At 42.5% G+C, this 15,414-nt stretch overlaps 2 protein-coding genes across 4 annotated transcripts; both read left to right on the top strand.

The window, feature by feature from the left end:
• Window positions 1–655: 655 nt before the first annotated feature.
• On the top strand, window positions 656–4,052 carry LOC127761636 (uncharacterized). 3 transcript variants are annotated; one of them, XM_052285964.1, is made up of 4 exons: window positions 656–811; window positions 1,898–2,041; window positions 3,213–3,293; window positions 3,372–4,052. In XM_052285964.1, exons 2-4 carry the CDS (start codon window positions 1,919–1,921, stop codon window positions 3,579–3,581), a joined length of 414 nt encoding a protein of 137 aa, XP_052141924.1. In that variant the 5' UTR covers window positions 656–811; window positions 1,898–1,918; the 3' UTR covers window positions 3,582–4,052. The 3 variants fall into 3 exon arrangements, with proteins under 3 accessions (XP_052141924.1, XP_052141939.1, XP_052141932.1); XM_052285979.1 differs by having other exon boundaries at window positions 665–811; window positions 1,903–2,041; XM_052285972.1 differs by lacking the exon at window positions 656–811 and adding an exon at window positions 818–923.
• A 1,221-nt stretch (window positions 4,053–5,273) lies between these two features.
• Window positions 5,274–14,636, top strand: LOC127764029 (paired amphipathic helix protein Sin3-like 3). Its single transcript, XM_052288843.1, has 23 exons — window positions 5,274–5,678; window positions 6,028–6,258; window positions 6,371–6,539; window positions 6,643–6,741; window positions 6,831–6,989; window positions 7,528–7,810; window positions 8,037–8,170; window positions 8,282–8,357; window positions 8,461–8,490; window positions 8,576–8,796; window positions 8,877–9,031; window positions 10,319–10,446; window positions 10,549–10,803; window positions 10,900–11,565; window positions 11,639–11,724; window positions 12,011–12,682; window positions 12,754–12,854; window positions 12,941–13,079; window positions 13,156–13,308; window positions 13,514–13,677; window positions 13,757–13,868; window positions 13,947–14,119; window positions 14,219–14,636. The coding sequence occupies exons 1-22, from the start codon at window positions 5,608–5,610 to the stop codon at window positions 14,097–14,099; spliced, it is 4,257 nt and encodes a 1,418-aa protein (XP_052144803.1). The 5' UTR covers window positions 5,274–5,607; the 3' UTR covers window positions 14,100–14,119; window positions 14,219–14,636.
• Window positions 14,637–15,414: the final 778 nt, after the last annotated feature.

Here is a 15,414-nt window from a genome sequence, read left to right as displayed (position 1 = left end):
GCACTCCCTCCATCCCACTCATAAGGTGCGTCAAACTTGACACAGTCTTTAAAACTAATGTTTAACTTTAAAATTGTAATATACTGTAATGTTAATCATAATCATATAATAGCAATTTAAATGACAATCTAGTGATATTATTTTCATTAAATAAAATTTAATTTATAATGAACTATTTATTGATAAAATATTTAGAAAATCATTTTCTTCTAATATATCGACGTGTAATCACTCTGTACGTTCGCAAAAAAATCCATATTGTTGGAGGATCTAATTAATTTAACCTAGTTTTGCAAGTTGGCGGTCAAGATTTCTGTGACTGTGATTCAAGGATATGATTCAAACTCGATGTAAAGATGAGAGACCTATAGTAAACTTATCAAGAGAAACAATAATTCTTTTGTTGGAGTGGGCCAATTTGTCGTGTAATCAACGGCCCATTGGTTGTAACGAGCCCAACAACAAACCAGGGCGTAGCGGATCGGGTCGTGGTCCTCGTTGACCAGACGAGCCCCCACGATGAGATAAGAATCACACGGCGGTTCCACCGCCCACCTCCCTCGATACCTACTGACATGTGTGGCCCACATTGTAGTGACCCCACCTGTCAGTAGGTACGCGCGTGCGGTGCCGATGGGATAGGTGCTTCGTCTTCCTCTTCCCTTTCCTTTCCTTTCCCCTCCTCCATTCGGTCGCCTCGCCTTGGAATATTCCAAGCTTGCGGGACTAGCCACTAGCCAGCCCAGCCAGGGGAAGGGGAGGAGCTGCAAGCCCAACCCCCTGCTCAACCCTAAATTGCTTCCGCCGATCGGTGAGAGCTCCGATGCCTTCTTCTTCTTCTTCTTCCTCCCCCTCTACCTGTTCCTTCTCCGAGATAACTGCAACATTTTCAGCACTTTTTCTGGCCATTCTCAAGTCCCCAGGTGTGATTTGGTTTTGCTATGAGCTTGTTTCAACTGCCTTTCCACGAATTGTGTTGTGCACCTTGGTTGATCTAAATGCCAGCCTGTTCCTGTTCCATTTGGTTTGCTGTATCATAGTGGGCGATTTGATTACCTTGCCTGTTTTTAGCTGCCCGTGCTCTACTATTAATCAAGTCATTGTGTGCTTCTGTTGGGGCTGTACAACCTGAATCTCTTTCCATTTCAGCGCCATTTCTCATATGAACTTACCAAGGTAGTTGTTAGAGCAAAAATGGTGTCGGCAATTCGGCCTTGTTTTCCCTCAGTTTGTTGCGTTCTAGCATCTAGGATATTAGGTGTGTGCTTTGCTGTCTCCATTTTGGACAATGCTTCATTCCCTCGATTCATCTAGGATTTCAGTACGATCGCTCTTCTTCTTCACCAATGGAACGATTTTCCTTTAGACAAGGAGGCCGGCAAACCCAATGAAAAGGTTTACTACTCTTTCCTAAGTTTATCCTTAGGCCATTACTTGCTATTATTCTTTTTCGGCGCTGGTCCTGTTTCCAGTTGGTTGTTTCTTCCCTACATTGTTTCCGGTTGGTTGCTTCTTCCCTACATTGTGGCTTGGTTGCTACGTTTTAGATGAGCTGTACCTTTGCAGCCCTAACACTAATTCTTTGATTTCAGAGTATGATCAGGGTGCCCCTTATTTCATTAATGTAAAGTATATGTGGTTGGTGCTTACCTTATTGTGTTTGGTCGTGTAGAAATTATGCTCTAATCTGGTGGGTTTGGAAAACCACATGCACAGGTTCATTTCGTTTCTTGTGCCACTTGGTGCTGTTCTGGTTTCCTATTGGCTGCAGTTCAGGGCTAAGCTGTGTTCTTAGTTGAAGTCTTGTGTCTGCTCATCATCTACTACTAATTACTCCGTATGTCTTTTGTAAATGTACTGCTAAATGGTTGTGCCATAATTGGTTTTTGTTATGCAGCCCAGGGACTAGAGTGTTACTATGGCTAGAGCAAATGAGATGGTCAGGGCAGACTCAAGGATGATGGTTGTCTTTAGTGCCCTGGCATCTAAATCAGGGCCACTGACATTTGAAGACTCGCTCAGATTTGTCAAGAAAGTGAAGGTGACTTCAGTGTTATTATAGTTCTTTTTTGCATGTTACATGATCTACATTCTTGTGATTGCGATGCAGGTCTTACATTGCTAGGTACTCACCTGTCTACTAAATCATAATTTGTTTGGTCATGTCCATTTTTTTTGTTTCATAATCTGATGTATAACAACCATCAAAATTTTGATGAATGCAAGAATCCCATCTCTTGATATCTTTAAATTTTTTAGAACTCAGATCTTTATAAATTCTTGTGAGATCTTTATAAATACATCGGGTTGTACAAGCAAGTCATGTTCTGAATTTTTTTTGATGGATAAGTTCAATCGTGGTTAAACAGACTGCCACTCGACACTGTTCTGAAGGATATTGACTCATGTGGCCATGTGTAATGCTAAATTATATTTCGGAAGCTCTTGCTGCATGTTCTACATATATAGAAGCAGCCTGCAATAGTTTTGTGGAAAAATATAGGTAAGGGAACAGAAGCATGATATAGATCAGTTAAAAACGCCTGCTACTATCATAGAGAAACATATTAAACAAACTCTAGTGATTTTGAGCTGTTTCGAAGAAAAAGCTTTATTAGTCTGGTTCCTGTCATATTTTGCAGGCCTTGCTTAAGTGCACCATGTGCCAGCAACACAATGTGACACCTTGCCTGTCTCCATGTAGAACTGCTACTGCTTAATTATCAGCTTTGCCTCATTTCATCAGGAAATGGAGTTCTGTTATTATTTAGCATACCAGATAGCTGCTTTTAGCTATTTAGTTGGATATTACTATTAGTGGTGTTATTTCCTTCTAATTATTTGTCACACATGAGAGACTATTGACTAGTGGGGTCAAGAAGATTAGAAGTGAACCTTGTGTATACTCTGTCCATGGACTATGGGTCCCGTGGTCAGAGTGTGCGTTGAGCTATAAAGCTTGTGGTGTGGTATCCTGTAAGTGCAGTGAATGAAATGAATTGAATCTGATTCCCCTCCTGATGTTATTCTTCTTCCTTTGTCCCCTTTCTCTTCTCCACCTGATCCCCCAATTTCTTCCCAAATTATCTCAAGTTATCAGTGTATTCTGCTGCTAGTTTGTGGTTTTCAATTCCTCACGAGCTTGGGTCATAACACTATTGTCTCATTTATCCATGCTGGTAGTAATAATTATTAATCTCCGTGTTTGTCAGGCTCGTAACTACATGTTGTATTTGTCATTGTTTGACATTCTTGGAAGAATGGAGCTATCCCGGCTTGAGGCCTACCGAGAGGTATGGATATCATTGCCTCCCTTTGTCGACAATTTTGGGATAAATAATCACTTAACCTTTGGTCTGTTTGTTCTCCAGTTACAGCTGCTGTTTCAAAATTACCCGGATTTGCACGAAGAGCTTGAAAAGTTTAGACCTCCAGTGCCTATAAAACATCCAGCAAACAACATTTGGCCCTGGCTTTTTGCTTGTGCTGTTCCGCTGGTGGCAGTAAGCCTAATTCCTGCTCTCGGAAATCCAGTACTGTGGTTTGTCCAACAAACACTAGGTGAAAAAATGAAGGCGTAATTCCAACTATCCTGCAGCTTGGATATGTGCTCCACTTCATGTCATTTATCCCATCGATGACTGTAATTATTAATGTGCTCGCATGTGTATATATTTAGAGAGACATCCCAGGAAATTTCGGTTTTATTGGGCATCAAGTAGGGAGAAAGGAAAATTAGTCACCACTTGCAGGAAGCAGCAACATTATGCTCCTGAATTTGTTTGGAGTATTAGTCCAAGATGATTTCAGGCTTTCAGCTGCCTGCTATAACGATACCGCATTTCAGAGTACAAGAGTTGAACTGTTAAGTCTTTTAGAGACAATCAACTATCGGGGCATTTAACTTTTTTGTCACTTTTAAGACTTGTCAATTAAGAATTTATCACTCATAGTTTATAACATATGGGCCCTCATGTGTCTGTCTCTATGACATGTGGGTTCAGTGGTAAATTCTTAAGAGTGGCAAATAGTTAAATATCTCTCGACTTTCAGTAGTTGTTACTATGGATGGCCAGTGTGATATTACAGCAGTTGCATGCAGTGAGACTGGAATATGTCATGTTATTAGCCATTGGGAATCTGCTGCAAGGGGCTAAAATCTCCTGATTTGTTGCGACAAAACAGCTGAAAAACTAAAATCAGAACTCTAGCCAGCGCAGTGTTAATTAGTCACAGGATTAACAAATTGGGCCTTTTCTTTTTTTTTTTCCAGAAGCACTAATGTTGTGAAGCAAACTCTAGGAACACATTTGCGCTGGCTCGTTAAGCTTACTTGAATGGATACTTTTACTTCTCTGAGAGACTGGACAAGTTGGCAGAGTCAAAGTTGGAAACATTGGCTATCAGTAGTAGTAAGACACTGGGAGCGGGAGCAGTCGGAAAGAAACTTTGCTAATGGTTTTACTACTGCAGCTTTACTGAACTACACACAAATACTTTGCTAGTCTTTGGTCCCTGTGGACTAGTCTCTCTCTGATTCCAGACATAAAGTTGTTTTTAAACCTGTGTACGATAAGCAAGAAAAATAGCTGAAACGACTTTATTATCCTTCATTTATATGCATCTATCATGGAGCAAAAAATGTGAGGATAAATACAGCTGTTTTTAATTTATTTTGACGCGAAATACAACTATTGATAAACTACTCCAGTTAGTAATCTGTCTTTTTTATTAATAGTTTGATACTGCAGATGAAACTGAAGATCCAGCGGTAGCCCTCTCTGGAAGCTAGGGATCGTGACAAATGGCCAAATGAAGCCCATGTATATACGGATCCCACGGAAATACGTCTCCTGAGCCAGAAGACACACACGCATGAGGCGGATATACGAACCGACGCCGCCCTAGCGGAGCTAGGTTAAACCTGAGATCGGAGGCACTCATCCGACTGACAGGTGGACCCGGGGGCACTAATCTCGAAGTAACCCCGCGCTAATCCAGACCGCTCACTGGAATCCCCAAATCCAATGGGTAGGTTGTGTTTACCCACGAAACAAGCTAACCCTCCCACCGGTGCGATCACCGCCAGTAACCATTTCGCACCCTAGGTTGGTCGATCCGGTACGTCCACGTGTCCCTTATCTGGGGATGTGCGGGCGGGATGTGGTTCGCGACGGGCGCGGGGCAGCGTGGTGGCACCGGTGGGTGTACATGGGTTGTGATGCGCTCTCTTCTCTTCGTTGTGTTAAAGAGAAGAGGAGGCCTCGCTTCTCTTCTTCTTCTTCGCCTCGCCCTCGCCTCGTTCCTCACCCATCCTTCCCTCTCGCGTCTCGCGTCTCGCCGAGGCGATTAGCCGCCTCTCCTCTCCTCTCCTCCCCGCGCGTCGCCTTCGCCTTGCGCTGCGCCCTCTTCGCGCCGCGCTCGGGGGGTCTCGCAGGAGCCAGCGGCGGGCAGATCCGGCGCCGGTGTACGTCTTCCGAGGTTTGAGAGGATCGGCGGCGGCGGCGGCGGCGGCGACCGGCAGGTTGTTCTGTAGGAGGCGGCGGTGGTTTGGTTGGGTGAAGGGGAGGAGGGGGAGGAGGAGGAAGGGAGTCTGTGTATGGGGGGATGAAGCGCGCCAGGGACGACGCGCTCATGGGCTCCCAACTCAAGCGCCCCAACGTCGGTCGATCCGATCCGTGAGTGCTTTTCTCCTCGCCTCCTCCATCCTTGGCTTCCTCGGTGCCCATCGCCTTCGCCCTTCCAGGCGTTCCTGCCTATTTCGTTTGTTTTATTTTTCAAAATAAACTTCACTTCGGTTTCGTTTCCCTCACCCTCAGCCCGCGAGGGAGTGAATAATTAATTATATATATTATTTCCATCTGCGGGAGGAATTCGGGTTTCCTTTGGGGAATCTCTCTTCTTCACCGTCAAATTTTGTGTTCCAATTTCTAACTCTACGTCGCAAAAAAAAAAGGAGGTGTTTTTTAGGGTGCGATTTTGTTTTGCGTTTTGATCTAACTGTTTGCCCCTCCTCTCGTGGTGTAGGACGGCGCAGCCGCAGCACATGCCTCTGGGGCCTGCCTCCGCTGCAGCGCCGCCGCCTCAGGCCGCCGCTGCTCCGCCTGCTCAGCCGCCCGCCGGCGGCGCAACGGCCGGCCAGAAGCTCACCACGAACGATGCGCTCGTCTACCTCAAGGCCGTCAAGGATAAGTTCCAGGACAAGAGGGAGAAATACGAGGAGTTCCTCGAGGTCATGCGCGATTTCAAGAGCGAGAGGTCTCTCTACTCTCTCCCTATCGGATCCCTACCGCTTTACATATCTCACTTCACCGGGATATATTGACTTGTCTGCCTTCCATGACTGTCTTGTGGTGCAATCTCGATGCAGGATTGATACCAACGGAGTCATTATTCGTGTCAAGACACTCTTCAACGGGTACCCTGAGCTCATCCTTGGCTTCAATACCTTCTTGCCCAAGGGTTATGCAATCAAGCTGCAGGAGGAGAAGAAGCCTGTTGATTTCGTGGAAGCCATCAATTTCGTAAACAAGATTAAGGTATAAATACACGTGCATACGTTATGTGCAACTATTTTCCCTAGGTAATAACCGCCGTGATACGTAGCGATTTATGTCATTTATTATTGCTTCTTTTCTACAGAATCGGTTCCAGCATGATGAGCATGTCTATAAGGCATTCTTAGACATCCTCAACATGTACCGCAAGGACAATAAATCCATCCAAGATGTTTACCATGAGGTTCCTATTCCCGCCTTTTTTTTCTTTGGCCTTGCATACTATGTGACGCTTCCGATAGGAGAAGTTAATTAGCTTTGTCTTTTTGGCAGGTTGCTGTGTTGTTTGCAGACCACAAAGATTTACTCGAAGAGTTCCAACACTTCTTGCCTGATACCTCCGTGCCTCCACAAGCTGTGGCCCCTTCAAGGCCTGGTATTAGGCGGGATGACAGGACCTCTCTGGTGCCTCCTGCTAGTAGGAATGAAAAGGTATAAGTGCCCTACTATTTTGTAGAGCGAAGTGCTATCAATGACCTTATCTTGTAACCTTAATTTACTTTCAGTTTCAATCTAGTGCCTAGGAGGTAGTTCTCTAGTTGGCAGAAAATACTATATCACGTTAATTATAGGGAAGAAGCCACATTTGCTTGACTTTTGAGGAAGCTGTTGGCAAAATGTGGTGCAAGAATCAAGTGTTGCAAATGCAAGGAGAAACAAAAGGAAAACATATGAACTCTCGTTGCTACCAAACATGTAATAGGGAATTCATGGAGTACCTGGCTGTCGACTCTCATGAACAGGATGTGCCATATAGGTTAAACGACGCCATTTATTAATTTTGGCATGTTACTCCCTTTTATGAACTAAACATTTTACTCCAAAGCGTTTTTAATTGTTTTACTATCTGGGGTTAGAATGAGGCCAACATGAGGCATTTCATTATGTAGGCAAGTCCCTTGTTCTGCTAATATGCTTAAGCTAATATAACATAAAGTTAGCTGACCGGTTATCTCACTTCTGTGTTCAGAGGGATAAGGCTCATCCACATGCTGACCGTGAGAGTGTTGATCGTCCTGATCTGGACCATGTTATCCAGCGAAGACGCCCTAAGGATAGGCATGATTATGATAGAGGCGATAAGGATGGTGAACTTGACAGCAAAGATCTTGATATAGGACTTAAGCGCAAACCTTTTCCAAGGAAGATGGAGGACCCTACCAGTGCTGATGCACACCATGGAGGGCCCCTGGAAAATCACGGAATACTTGGTGCATCTGCTTCATTATACGATAATAAAGATGCACTTAAGAGTAAGTCTCTTAAAATACAGGATTGATGTTTTTGTCTGGTCATCACAGTACATTTTCTTCTCTACATTACTATTTTATTTTGTCCTTCAAATGCAAGTTAGGAGCTGCATTATGTAAGAACATATGCATGTCTGTTGCTTATCCCTGTTGCAGCATATGCCTGGAGAATTCTGCTGCCTTTCCACTTTTCAATTACTTATATTTACATGTTTCCTCGCAACATCAGGTGTATACACGCAGGAGTTCCATTTCTGCGAAAAAGTGAAGGAGAAGCTGGAGCATGATGCTTACCAGGAGTTTTTGAAATGTCTTCACATATACAGCCAGGAAATTATTACTAGGAGTGAATTGAAGAACTTGGTAGGGTTCCTATATATTCATGCTATTCTGAAATTTTTAAATGACCTCTGCCTTTCTTATCTGAGTGGTGTTACTTGATATGTGATCATGAACATCGTCACTGTGTTACAGGTGAATGATATACTTCAGCAGCATCCAGATCTTATGGATGGGTTTAATGAATTCTTGGAGCACTGTGAGAATATAGGTAGGTCGCATATTTAAAATGTATCCATGATCATTCTTGCAAGATTTCTTTCGTTGGTTTTAGATTTCATGGTTCATCTCCGAAACATTCTCTCTCCCTGCAGATGGTTTTCTGGCTGGTGTCTTCAGTAAAAGTATGCAATCAGTGCTTTCAACTTAGTATCCCCTTATTCTTTCTCCTTTTAGAATCTCATGTTAACACTAATTATATTAATGAAGGGCAAACTGGACGAATTGTTAAAACTGAGGAAAGGAAAGAGGGAGGAAAGGGAACAGAAAAAGAACCGGACAGAATCGAGAAAGTACCAGCATATAAGGAAGCTCCTAGCCAAAAACCTGTGTTCTCTAGCAAAGAAAAGTATATATACAAACCTGTATCAGAGCTCGATCTTTCAAATTGTCAGCGGTGCACTCCAAGTTACCGGCTTCTACCTAAACATGTAAGCTAATTTAGATCATGTTTTTTTTTTGTTGATGACTGATATGTTTTGTTTAACATATGGTTTAATCCTGTTTCCAGTACCCAATGCCTCCCGCAGGCAACAAGACTGAGCTTGGAGCTTCAGTGCTTAACGATCACTGGGTATCAGTGACATCAGGAAGTGAAGACTATTCATTTAAGCACATGAGAAAGAATCAGTACGAAGAGAGTTTATTTAGATGTGAAGATGACAGGTGCTGATTTATGTTTCTAGTAAACATAGCATGAACATGCTTTTACATATTTATTGGCATAGTCCCTTTGGTGAGAGTAGTCATTTATTTTATCACTTTAATCAACGGCTCAACTCTTCAAACCTACTATCAATGTTCGGTTCTATGCTGTGGGCTAATATTGATATCCTCACCTGAGTATTGTGGAAGTAGACTCATAATTGTGTGCAATCGAAGGTTTCATGATGACAACTGGGATCCTTGAGTCTTCAAGAGTGTCGCAGACTTGTGGTTGTAAAATTTTGCTATCCTGCTTGTGCACATGTTATAAGTTAGTCAATATGTTGATATGGTATTTTGCGTTGCTTCTTGAGTTAGATGTGGCATACGCAGTAGTAACTAATGGTGTTGTTGATTTGGTTGTCCAGTCACACATGTCACTATCTGTATTGTACAATACCATGCCTTCCGGGTTTCATGAATTGTGGTTGGAATCCACCCTAGATGGAATAGGGGTCTTGGTCTCTATGCTTCAAGAGAAAGCATTTCTCCACTATCTAAAAGGAAATGAACATTAACTAAAAGGAACTTATGAGTATACTGTAACTTCCCTGATTGGTCAAAACATGTGTGGCCCGTATTAGATTACATCTCATGTACCGCTTGTGTTTTTGAACAACTGTAGATCTTCATCGCATGCTTCTCTGATGTGTGTTCCTTGTATTTACCCTTTAGATTTTCTTGAGAGAAGCTCATCGAGGAGATTTTTGCTAAGTGATTGTTAGGAATTATTAAGTAGTGAAATTAATTAAACATGAACTAAGTCATACAAGAACTTCTTTACTGTTTGTCGGTAATTGGTTTCTGGAGATATTGAGGTGGTTTTCCTATTTGATGCTTACAATGTAACCAGAAACCTAGTTTTCCTGGTTTCCTGCATTGTGCTCAAGTTTAATTGGCACCTGCACTAAAGCTGTGCTCTGCCAATGCATGCATGCATGCCAGCTTGAATAGATGTTTTTCCATTTCCATATCCTCCTGACTGGGAAACTAAATAACTAATGCTTAGTTCTTGCATTGAGCATCTTGAGTTGTGGGCATGAAGCATGTGGAAGAGACATTACATCTCTTTAAATATGTTTCTACAACGATGCCATTCGTTGAGGATGACAGGCTCTTTAGACTATAGTAACAATGTTGTGTAACCGGCATGTCTAATAAATCATAACTATCCCCTGCGATTACTGTTTATATCGGGTCATCTTTTGATGCTGATTGCAAACTGGTCTGTTTTTTTTTTCTTTTCAGATTTGAGTTGGACATGCTGTTGGAATCAGTTAATGCAGCAACTAAGCGTGTCGAAGAGTTGATAGAAAAGATGCAAGACAACTCCCTAAAACCAGATAGCCCAATACGCATCGATGAGCATTTAACTCGTATGCATCTTTTATTTGTTTAATTTGTATTGTTATGTTTGGTAATGCATGATACGGAGGTTGCTTGACTGCCCTTATGGGTTATTTGTAACTGTTTTACAGCTTTGAATCTGAGGTGCATTGAACGGTTATATGGTGACCATGGTCTGGATGTGATGGATGTCCTTCGAAAGAACGCTAGTGTTGCTCTACCAGTCATCTTAACTAGGCTTAAACAGAAGCAGGAAGAATGGTCAAGGTGCCGATCAGATTTCAACAAGGTTTGGGCAGAGATATATGCCAAAAATTATCACAAGTCTCTTGACCACCGCAGTTTCTATTTCAAACAGCAAGATACAAAGAACCTGAGCACAAAATGTACGTGCGATTTTTGTTGCCTGTAATTTTTTTCTTATGTTAGTTCCAGCCTTGCCTGGTCGTAGAATATTTCTAATTATACTCTTCCTTCTATAGCTCTATTAACTGAGATCAAAGAAATTAATGAGAAGAAAAGAAAGGAAGATGATGTGCTCCTTGCTATTGCTGCTGGAAATAGGCGTCCAATAGTTCCCAATATGTCATTTGACTATGTAGATTCAAACATCCATGAAGATATGTATAAGATCATTAAGTACTCCTGTGGTGAAGTCTGCAGTTCCTCAGACCAACTGGACAAAGTTGTGAGAATTTGGACAACTTTTCTGGAGCCAATTTTGGGTGTTCAGCCTCGGACACATGGTGCTGAGGATGCAGATGCAGTCAAACCCAAGAGTCGAACCACAAAGTCTGGTCTTGCAACTGTTGGGGAAATCAACACTACTGCAGCAGGGGCTGTTGCCAAGCATGGCCATGATGAAAATATTCCACAGGAGCAAACACCGTCATCTCTGGCTAGAATGGTGAATGGAGTAGCAACAGATACTCAAAATGGTTTCCATGATGTTGATCGAACTGCTCGTAGGGCTGAGGAACCATCGAATACTGCCGTAAATGGAAGAGTGCAAGGTGCTTCCCCTGGAACTAATGAAATTCCCGCTGTTAGTACCCAAAACATGCCTACCGAGAGGTCTGCAGAGAACATTCCTGTTGCTAGGACTGAACAGCATGGCAATGCTAAAGCAAATTTGGAACCAACATCAGGTATCCATTTCTGTTCCTTGGAACCTCTTTTGGTTTGTTTTTGCTGGTTCTTATGTTTTGTCTTGCCTTCTAGGTGTGAATGCTTCTAGAAGTTCTCATGCTGGAAATGACACTGCTGCTGAAGCCCGGGCTGGAAATGAAACATTACCATCAGTAGAGGTATGAACACATTCTTCTATGGCTAGTTTTACTTTCGATATCTCTTACCATTATCTTATGGTCCTTTTCCCCATCGAAGATGTTTTTTCCCCTTTTGTTGGTTGCTTACTTTATTATCTTTTTGTTTGTTTGTTGCCACAATGATGGTGTCATATGGAATTGATGAGCTTGTGTTGAATCTTTTCCATATAAAATGGAACAGTCATTTGTTTTGCCTACCGAGATGGCAAGATGGATGCAACAAATCAATGAGAACTCATAATCTATGTTTCTGTTCTCTTTGCAGGGTGGAGAAACAGGGAGGTCAGGATCAACTTTAAATGGTGGAGGTGCAAGTGAGGGTAACAAAGGGCGCCTATTCAATGAAGCTTCTGCATCCCACAATACCCCAAAAGTTGAAAGAGAAGAGGGTGAATTATCTCCTAATGGGGATTTTGAAGAGGACAATTTTGCGCCTTTTGAAGATGGAGCTGTAGATGGAGTATCTAAAGCGAAGGAAGGTTCCACAAGCAGACCATTCCAGGGTAGGCCTGGAGAAGCACAACCATCTTGTGCTGAAGCAGCTGGTGAGAATGATGCTGATGCTGATGATGAGGGTGAGGAAAGCGCACAAAGGTCTACCGAGGACAGTGAGAATGCCTCCGAGGGTGGTGAAGATGCATCAGGAAGTGAATCTGGTGATGGTGAGGAGTGCTCTCGTGAAGATCATGATGAGGAAGAGGAAGATATGGATCATGATGATCAGGATGCCAAGGCTGAAAGTGAGGGTGAGGCAGAAGGAACAACTGAGACACATGATGTGGAAGGGGGAATATCACTCCCGCTATCGGAACGCTTTCTACACTCCGTAAAACCACTTGCCAAGCATGTACCCACAGCTTTACATGACCGAGATGAAAAATCCTCGCGTATATTTTATGGGAATGATTCATTTTATGTACTGTTCAGGCTGCATCAGGTGAGCTTCCAGAAATCTTGATCTTGTGTCTTCGCTTGTGCTCTCGTCTGCTAAAGTTGTTTTAATTGCAGATCTTGTACGAAAGATTACTTTCGGCTAAGACAAACTCATCCAGTGCTGAAAAGAAATGGAGAACTTCCAAGGATACAAACCCACCTGACCTATATGCAAAGTAGTGCTGCTTTCCTATATTGTCTAATTACTTATACCACCTTACCATAAATATGATGAATAATCAATCTGTCAATTTTGATGAAGGTTTATAAGTGCACTTTACAACTTGCTCGATGGTTCTTCGGATAATACCAAGTTTGAGGATGACTGCCGTTCTATCATTGGTACTCAGTCCTATGTTCTGTTTACTTTGGATAAACTGATATATAAAGTTGTGAAGCAGGTATGTTGTCGTCCATTATTATATATTTCATTTTGGCTTGGATGCAAGATTCACTGTTTGATTTACCTGGTACCAGCTTCAAGCTATAGCAACAGATGAAATGGACAACAAGCTTCTCCAGCTTTATTTATATGAAAAATCAAGATCCCCTGGGAGGTTCTTTGATCTAGTCTATCATGAAAATGCACGCGTGCTCCTCCATGAAGAGAGCATATACCGGTTTGAATGTGTAAGCTTCATTCTGCTCTGCAGACTACTATGAGTTCCTTCATGTACTTGTAGTTGTGTGTTCCCTCTTGTATGTTAATAAAATGATGATAGTGTTTCTTATGTGTTCAAAAGAACAGGTTCACCTTGTACTACGGTAGTGTTAGTGCTTTCTTGTGCTATAGAAATATAGATGACTAAAGGCTGTTTTGTTTTTCATATCGCAGTGCTCAAATCCTACAAAATTGTCTATTCAGCTGATGGAATATGGCCATGAAAAGCCTGAAGTGACTGCAGTATCAATTGATCCCAATTTTTCCTCGTATCTTTTTAATGAGTATTTGTCGAGTATGTCAGACAGAAAATTGTCTGAGGGTGTCTTCCTGGAAAGGTATTTTATCCCCTTAATAAAACTGAAATGTATCTAATGCCATGTCTCCGGTATTCATGGTCTTGTACTGTTATCCCAGGAATAAGCGGAAGCATTCAAATAACGACGAGCCTTCAGATTCGTTGAAGGCCATGGATGGTGTCAAAGTCGCTAATGGCCTTGAATGCAAGATATCATGCAAGACCTCTAAGGTTACTATCTTTTTCTTTGGCAGGTAGTTCGTGTGCATCCAGTTTTACTGGAAATTAATCGTATGTGATGATATGCAGGTCTCATATGTCCTTGACACTGAAGATTTCTTATTTCGATTGAGAAAGAGGAGGAGATTTTCACCTGTTGGAAATGTGCCTGAGAAGCTGCAGGCTTCAAAAACATATGCTGCGAAAGTGCAGCGCTTCCATAGATTTCTATCCAAGCCTTAGGGGTCATCGGCAAAATACTGGTAATTCCACTAGGTTTCAGAAAGTGTTAAGCCCTAGGCAAAGTTGCATGATGTTGTGTTAGTGGCAGGGCACTGAATATCATTTTTGCTGCATTGCAGTCCTTGTTGTAACTAAATCAGGAGATGCTGCTGCCGAGATCGCGACTGTTTTGCTTCGATATTGAGAGAAGAAGCTGTGGGAGATTGATTGATTGACCCCCTTGGAATAACAAGTGCTTGCTGCTGGGAAGAGGACGATGTTACAGAATACTATATAACAGGGTAAATACAGGAGGAGAGGAAAGCAAATCAAAGCAAAGCATGAGTGAGCACCGCAGTCAGCTCCGATGTGCCGAAAGAAGTGTTTGTTGTACATATGTATTAGCAGAATTAATGTTGTTTGTTCAGTAAGGTCCAGGTTTACCAATATTAATTGTTTACTTACTGCTCTCTCTCTCTCTCTCTCTCTCTCTCTCGGTCGTAGGAGGATGGATATTATTCTATTAACTCATCATCAAATCATTTGTTGCTGTTGGTATAGGCCCCTCTGTTTTTTGACCCACCCATGTTTTTGATTGAATCTAACGTTGTCAAACACAGCTATTGTAATCGATCGATCTATCCCTTTGGTAAATTAGACAGACTTGTAATACATACACTAATAATTTCTAATAGCTGCACTGTTACATGCGTTTACTGATTTACCGATTTGGATTGTGGCGGGCATATTTCTAAAAGGTGTGATTTTAGCAAAATCTAACCTTCTTAAAATCAACTTTATCAATGAACTGCTAGAGGCATTATGTGACACTATAATGTTGTTACTATAGAAGAATTTGCAGAAGGGATTGAGATTGCATGTGTAAATTCGTTTTAGAGAAAAAATTGGCGAGCAATGATGTAAACAAAGGCAGACACGAGAATGGCACAGTAAACCGGCTGATGAATTCTTGCATTTGATCTCATTAACATGATTACATCCATCAAAAGCGACAAGAGTAAAGAGTAGATGATCAAACAGTCAACACGAGCAAAGAGTATCAATCAATGGAGTCGACCAATCAAAGAGTATCAATCAATGGAGTCGACCAATCAAAGCCAAGACTTACTAGTATCTAATCAGAGCAGCAGGAGGAGGTCGAAGAGGGTGGTGGTGGCGTCGCGAGCAAGGGCGGCGACGGCGGGGGCGTTGGCGATGATGTTGCACGCTCCGCGGAGGTGACCGAGTGCTCCGAAGAGCCCCGTGTTGGCGGCGGCCGTCCACTGACTGCGGACGTCGGGTGCGTACTCGTCGACGGCGGCGGCGACGGCGAGGA

Source organism: Oryza glaberrima, chromosome 1, assembly GCF_000147395.1.
Source record: "Oryza glaberrima chromosome 1, OglaRS2, whole genome shotgun sequence".
In the NCBI taxonomy this organism is placed as follows: domain Eukaryota; kingdom Viridiplantae; phylum Streptophyta; class Magnoliopsida; order Poales; family Poaceae; genus Oryza; species Oryza glaberrima.
Note: the sequence above shows the minus strand (reverse complement) of the source record. Positions and strands in the feature narration are given on the sequence as shown.